Source organism: Xyrauchen texanus, chromosome 45 (assembly GCF_025860055.1).
Source record: "Xyrauchen texanus isolate HMW12.3.18 chromosome 45, RBS_HiC_50CHRs, whole genome shotgun sequence".
NCBI lineage: Eukaryota > Metazoa > Chordata > Actinopteri > Cypriniformes > Catostomidae > Xyrauchen > Xyrauchen texanus.
In genome coordinates, this window is record NC_068320.1 from 10,784,630 (window position 1) to 10,796,650 (window position 12,021).

A 12,021-nucleotide genomic window follows, 5' to 3' on the forward strand; every position below is an offset into this window, starting at 1 on the left:
TTGATTTACGGATAAGATCAGAAATTTCAGAGGAGGAGGGCAGTAGAAAGCAGCAAAATGAGTCAGCTATTGGGGAGGGGCAAAGGGGAGGGGTAGGCAAGGGGTTGAATGTAATTGCTGGTGAATAGAGGCGATTTTTTATTAAAAAAGATAATTAATGAATTACAAGTCTCACTTGAGTACATGTGAGAAGGTAAGGAATCAGGGGGTTAAAAATGTTATGCATGATTGAGAAGAGAGACCTGGAGTTACCTTCATTGGAGCAGATGAGATCAGAGTAGTAGTTTGACTTAGTTACAGCTATTGAGTTTGAGTATTGAAGAAGATGAGTTTTGTGCATTTCTTTATGAATGGAAAGACCGGTAGGACCAACCCGGGACTGATGCAGTAACTGCATACAGTGACCAACCTCGCCTTACGTTCAACAAAGGTCACAACGCGTGCCCTGGGCCGGACGATGTCCACTCTTGTATTCCAAGAGTGGCACCTGTGGCTCAAACTTGCGGAAATGCATGCCACAGAGAAAGTCACCGGCAACCGTTGGGGGCTTGCGGTGCAGTACATCCCCCTTGGCTGTCTTCCAGGTGGGGTGCCTGCTCTGCCTTGCTGTGAACCACCCTGCCCGGGCACGTTTAGTCCAGTTGACCCCTTGGTGCCACTTTCACGGAGGCTGGAGGCCTGGTAAGCGCTCTCCAGCCCCTTGCGGTGGCTCATCAGGACGATTCGCCTCTGCTACGTGATACAGTTTGCTGGAAGCCCGCCCAGGTTCAGTGGCATCCGCTCCACTAGGGTGCGGGGAAAAGGTGTCTCCGTCCTTCAGGCAGAGGTTGCCACCCTTCTGGTGAAGGGAGCAATAGAACCCTTCACCGTAGCTGAGTTGCGCAAGGGATTTTACAGCCCATATTTTATCATGCCCAAGAGAGGGGGAGGGTCGCACCCAATCTTGGATCTGCGTGCCTTGAACAAAGCCTTACACAGGCTTCCGGTTAGGATTTTAATGCAGAAGCACATCCTGGCATCAGACTCAGGCTTCAGGTCAACTGGGAGAAGAGCAAGCTCTCCCCTGTGCAGAGCATCTCTTTTCTCGGTATGGAGTTGGACTCGGCCACTCTCAAGGCACATCTTACATCGGAACGTGCACAGTCAGTGCTGACCTGCATTAAGACCTTCAGGCAGAAGTAGCGGTGCCAGTGAAACAATTTCAGAGGCTCCTGGGGCATATGAATCCTCGGTGGCAGTTCTCCCCCTTGGGTTGATACATATGAGACCGCTTCAACACTGGCTAAAGACTCGAGTCCCGAAGTGGGCATGAGTGGGACCATCACACCACAGTGCCATCAGACTTTCAGCCCTTGGTTGGACCTGACATTTCTACGGGCAGGTGTTCCCCTAGAGAGGTGGGACCTTCTCACTCAGGGCAGGGCACGCTCCAGCACCCACGGCCAGACCTCTGGAATATCCACGTCTGGCTCCTGGAAGGGACTTGGAAGACCTAGCTGGACTTCCGCCAGCAGAAGTAAATATGATCACTCAGACCAGAGCCCCCTCTACGAGGCGGCTGTATGCCTTGAAGTGGTGTCTCTTCGCAAACTGGTGTTCTTCCCATGGGGAAGACCCACAGAGATGCACCTCGGTCTGTGCTGTCTGTCCTTCAGGAAGGGCTGGAGAGATGGCTGTCTCCCTCTACCCTGAAAGTGAGACCCTCACGACAGCGTGACCTGATCAACAGGTTCCTCAAGGGCACAAGGAGGTTGAATCCTCCTAGACTGCGCTTGATTCCCTCTTGGGATCTCTCTGTGGTCATACCTGCCCTACAGAGAGCCCCCTTTGAGCCCCTGGAGCAGGCCGAGCTCAGCACTTTGTTTCTGAAGATGGCCCTCCTGGTGGCACTCACTTCCATCAAGAGGGAGGGGGACCTGCAAGTGCTTTCTGTCACCAGCGAATGCCTGGAGTTTGGGCCAGCACACTCTCACCTGATCTTGAGACCCCGGCCAGGTTACGTGCCCAAAGTTCCCACCACTCCCTTTCGGGACCAGGTGGTGAACCTGCAAGCACTCCCTTCAGAGGAGGAAAACCCAGCCTTGTCATTGCTGTGTCAAGTTTGTGCCCTGCACATCTATCTGGACTGCACGCAGAGCTTTAGATGCTAAGAGTAGCTCTTTGTCTGTTTTGGGGGACAGCAGAAGGGGAAAGCTGTCTCCAAGCAGAGGCTGTCCCATTGGATTGTGGATGCACCCAGCCTCTTGGGAGTCTGGGTGCACTCCACTATAGGTGTTGTGTCCTCCTTGGCACTGGCAAGGGGGGCCTCTCTAGCAGACATACAGTATCTCACAAAAGTGAGTACACCCCTCACATTTTTGCAAATATTTGATTATATCTTTTCATGTGACAACAATGAAGAAATTACACTTTGCTAAAATGTAAAGTAGTGAGTGTACAGCTTGTATAACAGTGTAAATTTGCTGTCCCCTCAAAATAACTCAACACACAGCCATAAACGTGTAAACAGCTGGCAACAAATGTGAGTACACCCCTAAGTAAAAATGTCCAAATTGGGCCCAATTAGCCATTTTCCCTCCCCGGTGTCATGTGACTCGTTAGTGTTACACGTGCTCAGCATCATATCCAGAGGTTGACTTTGGGAAATAGACATATTAGTGCTGCCAGCATTGCTGCAGAGGTTGAAGGGGTGGGGGGTCAGCCTGTCAGTGCTCAGACCATACGCCGCACACTGCATCAAATTGGTCTACATGGCTGTCGTCCCAAAAGGAAACCTCTTCTAAAGAGGATGCACAAGAAAGCCCGCAAACAGTTTGCTGAAGACAAGCAGACTGAGGACATGGATTACTGGAACCATGTCCTGTGGTCTGATGAGACCAAGATAAACATATGTTGTTCAGATGGTGTAAAGCATGTGTGGCGGCAACCAGGTGAGGAGTACAAAGACAAGTGTGTCTTGTCTACAGTCAAACATGGTGGTGGGAGTGTCATGGTCTGGGGCTGCATGAGTGCTGCCGGCACTGGGGAGCTACAGTTCATTGAGGGAACCATGAATGCCAACATGTACTGTGACATACTGCAGCAGAGCATGATCCCCTCCCTTCGGAGACTGGGCCACAGGGCAGTATTCCAGCATGATAATGACCCCAAACACACCTCCAAGACGACCACTGCTTTGCTAAAGAAGCTGAGGGTGAAGGTGATGGACTAGCCAAGCATGTCTCCAGACCTAACCCCTATTGAGCATCTGTCTCTAACATCCACCAGCTCTGTGATGTTGTCATGGAGGAGTGGAAGAAGACTCCAGTGGCAAACTGTGAAGATCTGGTGAACTCCATGCCCAAGAGGGTTAAAGCAGTGCTGGAAAATAATGGTGGCCACACAAAATATTGACAATTTGGGCCCAATTTGGACATTTTCACCTAATGGTGTACTCAATTTTGTTGCCAGCAGTTTAGACATTAATGGCTGTGTGTTGAGTTATTTTGAGGGGACAGCAAATTTGCACTGTTATACAAGCTGTACACTCACTACTTTACATTGCAGTGAAGTGTTATTTCTTCAGTGTTGTCACATGAAAAGATATAATCAAATATTTACAAAAATGTGAGGGTGTACTCACTTTTGTGAGATACTGTATGTAGAGCTGTGGGTTGGGCTGCACCCAATCCCTTAGTGAGGATTTACAACCTACGCATAGAGCTGGTTTAAACCCGAGTGCTACGCGGTAACAGCAGGTAGGCCAGGCGGCTGGTTGGGTGTACCGCTTGCCTTTCTTCTTTCCCCTATTTCCTGTATCTGGTGAACCCCAGATGCCTCTTTAATTCTTTAGCACTTTTCGTTGATGAACTCGGTTACTTCTCAGCAATATTTTAGAAAGTGCTTGGTGGGAAATTGCTTAACAGCAAATCACGAAAGGCTCCGCTGGTAGCCTCCTTGGGTAAGTGCCTCCCCCATTAACGGGACTAGGGAGATGCCTTACCTAACTCACCGAAAGGTCACGACGTGGTTGGGCGCTCGCTGTGAGGCACGCAGCAATTTGCCCGTCCACTCTTCCATACCTCGTGACATGGTTCAATGCCTGCAGCATTTCCTATAGGAACCCCTAGTGTCACTACATCGACAAAACGTCAAGTGAGTGACACACAGGGAACATCTTGGTTACTGATGTAACCTCTGTTTCCTGATGGAGGAGACGAGACATTGTGTCCCACCTGCCATGGTGCTAAACCGGCCGCTGACATGGCTGGGACTCTCTATCGGCTCCTCAGCATAAATCTGAATGAGTGGTATACACCATCTCCTTTTATACTATATGTCCGGGGTGGAGATTGGCATGCAAATTCCACTTTTCTATTTCAAGCAAAGGTGATTGGGGCTATCAAAATTGATCCCCTAGTGTCACTACATCGACATCAATGTCTACAACATCAGTAACCAAGACGTTTTGTTTTTTATACACTGAAAAGTGTTATTAAATGTCTATGTGTTTGTCAAGCTGGTCCCAGCTTCCTCCGTTACCATCTGTAAGTATTACAGAGTTGTTGAGGTAATTTTAGAAGAGTCTGATCATGAGGTCTGTGAAAAGTGTCCTACAAACCTACCACATCTTTTGGTCAGGCAGTGTATTTCGGCAACCCTGTAGAACATGGTTATAGCTGAACTCTGCATTAAGGCAGATCTCTTGGAGGATTAAGTACCTGAATTTACATCCTTTGAAAAAGAATTCTGACACTTATCTGAAAAGGATTAATTCACCATTGTACACTTAAAAAAAAAATATTCTGCATTACATTTAATATATTTTTTAAAACAGAAAGCCCAGTATTAGGTCGTGACTATATACTAACTATAGCCTCTCGTACTTTTTAACTTAAATAAAATAAAATAGCAGGTTCTGTAATATACCACATACTATTTCAGAAAACTTTACATGCAATTTATGCAATTTTGTTTATATTAGGACATACTCACATGGTTGCAATAAATTTGAGGAATTTGATCTCTTTTCTCTAGCTCTGGGGAGAATTTCGAGTAGTATGATGTGTGTTTGTGAATGGAGAAATATCACAGTCATATTTAGAAATTGTGAACCTGGAAGGTGTAGTATTCCACATCGCCACAAGGCTGCACTGTGCTCTTATTTAATTCGTCCAGTCAGGGTTGATGCATTACCATGGTGATTTCTGACCATAAAGTGCTGTGTTCTGAAAGTCTGAGAGAACAATTGATTGATACTGTTTCCTTGTCCACCATAAATTCAGTAGAGTAAATTCACAATATCTCCTATGGGCTGGTATGTGAAACACACAAGGGCATAGATTCCAGGGGAGATGGGGATGAGGTAACCTTCAGGAAGTACAATATAATGTTCAAGCCAAATCTACGCCCTTGGAAACATAATGTACAGGCTTGCCTCAGCTGGCTGCAGCAAAAAATGCTATAAAACTTTGTTCACACAGATCCCACTCTAATTAAAATCGATCCCTATAAACTCAGCTCAACCTCTGCCATTCCCAACACTTCACATCATAAGCAAAGACATGCACAGCTTGAGACACAGGTCTTTAATTACCCTCTTCCACACACAGCTATGATGTGCTGCCTCACTAAAGAGTGTTGATGAAAGCCTCTACATACACCAGAGTTTGTTCTAGTAATTAGCAACTTCCCACCTTCAGTATGCGGGTGTGACTGCTACACATCTCTATCATTTTACAACTGACTCTGTCATCTCCATCTGCCTCACTCATCATCCAGTCAAATAGCACCATGCTTTACTGATACCCAATGGGCAAGAAGGGTTGACAATTGCTTGGTTGTGATTTTCCAAAACTTAAATACCAAACATGAGGCAAATGAATCGAAAGCAAATTAACTGGATCCAGAATATTTATTTAAGAGTCCACGCATTATCTCATAGAGCTGAAACAGTTACCTCTCAGATGGCAATTACAATGATTAATTTGATATTAATTTGATTAATTTCTAAATTCAAAGCTGCAAAGACCATATATAAGGATTTAGGGACTAACGTGGACCTGAAAGTACTGCCATTTGTCCATAATGTTTGAAGAGTTCCAGAATGTAATGGCAGGGCAGCCACGTATGTGAGCCTGTTACCCGCTTCCCTAATTTGGTAACCAATGATGCTTTTGTTTATGATGTAGTACTAGTGCAGTCATTTCAAAACAATGCAATGGTTTTACTCATTGTTTCCTGCACAACTTTTCAGCAGCAGCTTTCTGCCGCTACTGGATCTCCAGCGGAACTGCAAAAGAATGATACTGAAGTTGTGAGCTTGCAGTCTAAATTGAATGTGATGTGATAAATAGAAAATATTGCAAAAACAACATGTCTTTGTTGCATAATTGGAAGATTTTCTAAATGATTATTGATATACATGTACGTACAGTATAACAGGATTTTTTTCATATGTAAATAAGGCTGTTTGTTGCACAATATTCTTTGTCTTCTAAAGCATATTTCTCAACACAACTTTGGTAAAGTCTGAGCAGCAGGGTAAATTATAGGGGTTAGCACACCAGAAAATTATACATTTTAAAATTCAAAACAATTATGTTTTATTACATTACACTCACCGCGACTGACAGAGGATGAGCCTCAACTCTGGAGGCTGCACCTTCTTAAGTGCCACTGAATGCAACTCGCTTGGTTTTCCATTAAATTCGACCCAAATCATTATCAAAGTACACAGATTGTTTACTCTAGTCAACACTGGATGATATATTGTATATATGTAGCCTACACAATGTATTTTCAGTTACAAGTATGTCTTTTTGTCGTTTGACAGTTTAAATGAAACTTTCATAATAAACGTCATAATTTCTAATCGTGCCGTTTGCGCAGCTACACCAGTTTCATACACTTATCTGCAAACTCATCAATGTCTCTTTGAAGAAGTATAAAACCCTCGTAACTTTTGTGTGTATTGTGATCCACCACAACTATCTGCGACAGCTTTAGTAAATGTTATATCTCCCTTTTGTGGTTTTCCAAAGCTTTTACGCCATTGTAAAGCAAATAAATTAGTCTTCTAATTTAAGTGTCGACTGGGCTAATGTTATATTGATGCCTCAAAAATATAAATAATATGACGTGCCGAACAATAATTGATATATACATATTTTACGACATCCCTGAAATCAAGATAGGACCTTTTATGAATATTAAACCACAAAGTGCTGTGATTTAATCGAACAGTCTGCAAACGCTAATTGTGTGCAGCTTTGTTCTGAGCACACGTGAGGTGGTTCTTTGTTCGCTCCACAAGTTTTATCCCATGCACAGAATAACAGACATGTTATATTCTATTCGGTTTGGCAATGGCACTGAGCATGTTACTGTATATGTACAGTGTTCCAAATTAACTTGAATTGGCCACTACAAGTAACTATACAAATCTAAAACAACACTATGGTACTAGATTTTTGTGGACAGAAACACATATATACTATACATATTGTAGTATATATTATATGTATATATATTGTTGTATACAGTATATTGTTTGCATGGAGAATACTCCAACCCATAGGCCACAGAACATGTTTGGCTAATAAGACCATGGCCCTATACTTTGGCAAGCGTCATGTCAGTCATTATGAAAAAACAAAACTTAAATTATCATAATTATTATAATTTGTTTTAATTATTATTTGTTTGCCCTGTTTAACCCTGTTTTGCCATGTTGCTTAATATAGGATGTACAGTATGTTCAGTCAAGTGAGCTGCATGTGCGGAACATGACAAAGCAGCAAAACTAAAACTCGCTCCCATTATAATCATCACTGTATCTACAGTGGAAGCAGGCTTTCTCTTTATGGACACTGCAGAGCTAGTCCAGCCACTTTATATTCCTGTCTGTCTGAAACTGAAGTATGTAGTTTACATCAAAACCAGCTTGTGATCTTGTGTTGGTAATTCACATGTAGAAGCTCATCCGACTAGAACAGTAGTCCCAACTCAAAAGGACAATTTAGACAAATAACTCAAAGAACATGCTCAAATAACATTTTAAATGAAATGAAAAGCTGCTTTAACAAAAATATGGGTTTTCAATTTCTACTATAAAACCATCTTCTAGGTGTACTGTGAACAGTCATTCCATTCTTTCTGACAAATGGAGGATGGGTGTCTTGTGTTTCCACCATGAAACATGTAAATTAATTGAAAATAATATTAGTCTAATCATTTCCAGTGATAAGTTGATGATGTGATATGTAATTCTCGTCAGTGTGCATGGTCATGAAGTTTTGATATTCCTGTGCAAGCATGCGCTAAGTCTAGCCGCAAGTGATTTGGCGAAAACTAAATTATAATATATCGGTAATAATAATTATCTAGTGATAAGCCGATTTTGTAACAATCCGGCTCATTTGTGCATCTTTATTTAACTTTTGTTTGCACCTCACAATAGTACTATAACACATATTATAGTATTATATTTATCTAGTGATCATTTTATTATGAAGAAAAATAGATGTAACAATCCAATTAATTTGTGCATCTGCATGTAACCTTTATTGACACCTCACAATAGAACTACAGTATAACACAATGTTGTTACAACTCACAAAATAAACCAACACTGATGCAATAGACATTCTTAAAGCTATTTAAACCTTTTAATAATAAACATATTAATAATAAAGCTTTATCCGCTCAACAGCAAAGAAAGGAAATAGAAAGATATTAATTGAAAAGCAAGAATCATTAAAATTTTCTGTTTATAATGATAGTGGTGTTGCTGGAATGATAAATATGATGGAAATTCAAATGCATCTCCTGATGGATCCATCACTACAGACGACCCACAGCCTCCCCAGATCAAAGCTCACATGTTTATGGCCATTTGGACATACAACAATTGATGTCCAGCTTGAGCCAGCAGGATTGATTGATGAGACGTTATTTCTAAAATAGACAAGTGTAATAGTTCTTTCATATACTGCGTGATTTACATCAGAAAATCATTATCTTATTGAAAAGATCATTTTTTGACAACAGAAATCTAAAATCAAGTTTTCAGTGTTTTAACTATCAGCTCACCTTTGCAATAGATTCCCCAGAGTGTCAACCCCATAGACACTGCCATCAGTTCCAACTTCAACCATGGACAGGGTTCCATTTATTACATTAAAGATACCAGACCCTAAACAGTTATTCCCTGTAACATTCTGTACAACAAAACAAGATATTCAGACAACTCTCTCTAGACATGGCCACCAAGCAACATTTGTTTCCAATTCCTTTACAGTGACAAGTATTTTGCTGCATATACTGTAGCTAAAGCTGCCTAACTTGATGACGCCTACATTGCAACCCCGAAATCCCTTTCCTCCTCAGTCTTTATCATGAACTGTTAAAACTTTACTCTAAATTTTACCCTTACCTTTAAGAGGAGGACATTGCTAGAAGGGTTCACTCCCCAACAGCTGTATGGGCCACAGCTGTAGTACTTCAACTTTCCTGGAAGTTTTGTCAAAATGAAATTGCTTCTCGGCCCATTGTTGTTAGCTTCCTTATTTAAGCAGAAGACCTCATCCAAAGGAGAAACACCTGCAATCATTTGGTCACCTCCTGCATCCACCTGTTTGAAAATGGCTAACAGTACAATGAAGAGATTGTTACAATACACATTAAAGCCATGTGTTGTGACTCTGCACATAGGAAAGGCATTTAAACTGTTTTTACCTGAAATCTGCACAAAGTTACCACTCTGAAACTTGAAAACAATGTTCGCTGAATTCACACCGAGCTCTCCAGCAGGTCCAATGCTGAAGTGCTTCAAGGATGCATTTATCCTTAGAAAACTGTTCCCAATCAGTAGGAAAACTTCATTTGCATCGTTCACTCCGCCCACTAAGCCTATCCCAGCATCTATCTGCTTCAGCGTACCACTTAACACTTCACACTCTATAGCTATGTGAAAAATACAATAAAATATTAATGTTTTTTTTAAATAAAATATTTCATTTTTATTATTATAATACAATTATAAATCTCTAAAAAGACAGTCATAGTTTACCCAGAGTGTAGAGGAACTGGCAGCTACAAAGTAGCAGGATGCACTGATAAGCTTTCATTTTTTCACCACGTAGAGTATTTGCCTGGTCCTGTTGGTAAACAGAAATCATTTATGCCCATGAATTTAGGAAATTGTTTGTCTAAATATACACAGTTTGCCATCTATGTGTCCTTCTAATTAATTCCATTTGAGCACTTGAAATACATAAGACAATTTTTTTTTTTTTTTCGAAATGCAAAATCTAAAGAAATGAACATTGTAATCCAACATTACAATAATTATTTTGCAGTAGTTATTAAAGCCAACCTTCTCTTGTTCTTCGATGTGTCAGTGGATTCAGCAGTCAATGTGCAACCTCCCCTTCTCAGACTACAGGAGCCAAACTTCTGTTTGTTGCTTCAATGATGTTTGGAAATGTTGTGGGGCAGTCCAGTTTATATAGTTGCAGCTTGTTTCATAATTGGCAAGGAAAACCTGCTTTAGATAATTATGCACAGGAATGAGGATCTATTGTCACGTTGAAGAATAATTAGCAAAAACTATGTAATCAGGTATACAACAGCACATGTCATGTTCATGTCAATGCACTTTGATAACAGCACATGTCATGTTCATGTCAATGCACTTTGATAACAGCACATGTCATGCTTAATGTGCATTGATTGAACAATTCTTCTCACATGTTTTATGTCTTTTTTTATTTAGTTATTTATTTGTTTGTTGGTTGGTTTGTTTGATTAATTGATACATAGACATAATATTTAAAATGACCTGGTGGAAGCAGTTGAAGAGATACATGAGCTAGTTTCTTTAGCTAATTTCCTTTAGATATTTAAATATTACACAGAGATCTTATGGTAAACGAGAATGTATTTCTATTTGGCCTATTGTGTATATTACCACAAAATGAAAATTAGAAAAAGAAAATATAACAAGATCTGATCATCATGCCGTTTTGCTCATAATCGTCTAGGAGTGGCGTTTAGGAGTCAGTATTGTTACTATTGTCGTATAAATAAAGTAATATGGAAAATGAAAAAAAAAAAAAAAGCATTTTTACTTTAAATTACATGAAAGTGTTGAGTGTTGATTTACCCAACATGGGAAAGATGCTTCTCTTTAGTTACCCAGCTTGGGTATTTCAAGAGATGCAATGTAAATGATTGTTGTAAGGAATGCAACTTCACTTGAAACTCAACAACGTGAAAACCTGACCATCAGCTGTAAAGTCATAAAAAATATTTCAGAAAGTACAAGAACTGACATGAAACTACAAAACAAAATAGACACTTTTCATAGCCTGAGATAACACATTTCGGCCTTATTTTTCAGCCTAAATCTAGCAAACTGTTTTTTCTTTTATTATTGTTATTATTATTAAAATATTATTGTAACAGATTTTCATATTTGGATCAAAAGGAGGAAGCAGGAGCCGATTTCAACAGTCAGCTGAGACCGATTTATTAAACTCCAACTTAAATGCCAGTAACTCAAAGTACTGCTTTTCAGCTTAAAGCAAACACAGTTCAGCTTTTCAGCACATAATAATAAACTCTCTCTGCAACAGACATGCAGTCTCTTGTGTGTGCCAGTCTCTTTCGGTGGACTGGGCCGTCTTTTATGTCCCCTGACTCTCACTGTGAACATAGAAATGGTAATTAGTCACAATTCATCTCAGGTGGATGTCCTTACTGCTTTCCCTTTCCCCAGACGGGCGCTCGACCACGCCCTCACCTCCACATACCCCACCGCCCGACTCAGACGGGGGAACCGTCCAGTCTTCCCACTCTCCCCCTTTTCTGGAGAGGAAGCCCACGACAGCCATCTGTGCCCTCGGTCTGTGGACCCCCTTGAACTTAAATGGCTGGAGTGCCAGATAGCAACGAGTGATCCAGGCGTTGGTGGCAGACTTTGCTCAGCGTCAGGGATCGGAACAGCTGGCGGTGTTCCTCTGGACTGCGGCCGACCTG

The 12,021-nt window shown here is 41.4% G+C and overlaps 1 protein-coding gene across 1 annotated transcript; it reads right to left on the reverse strand.

Annotated features, from left to right (window-relative positions):
• Positions 1-8,566: 8,566 nt before the first annotated feature.
• On the reverse strand, positions 8,567-10,459 carry LOC127637741 (fish-egg lectin-like). Its single transcript, XM_052118981.1, has 6 exons — positions 10,358-10,459; positions 10,052-10,139; positions 9,718-9,945; positions 9,416-9,627; positions 9,073-9,200; positions 8,567-8,937 (listed from the first exon to the last, which is right to left on the reverse strand). Exons 2-6 carry the CDS (start codon positions 10,107-10,109, stop codon positions 8,796-8,798), a joined length of 768 nt encoding a protein of 255 aa, XP_051974941.1. The 5' UTR covers positions 10,110-10,139; positions 10,358-10,459; the 3' UTR covers positions 8,567-8,795.
• Positions 10,460-12,021: the final 1,562 nt, after the last annotated feature.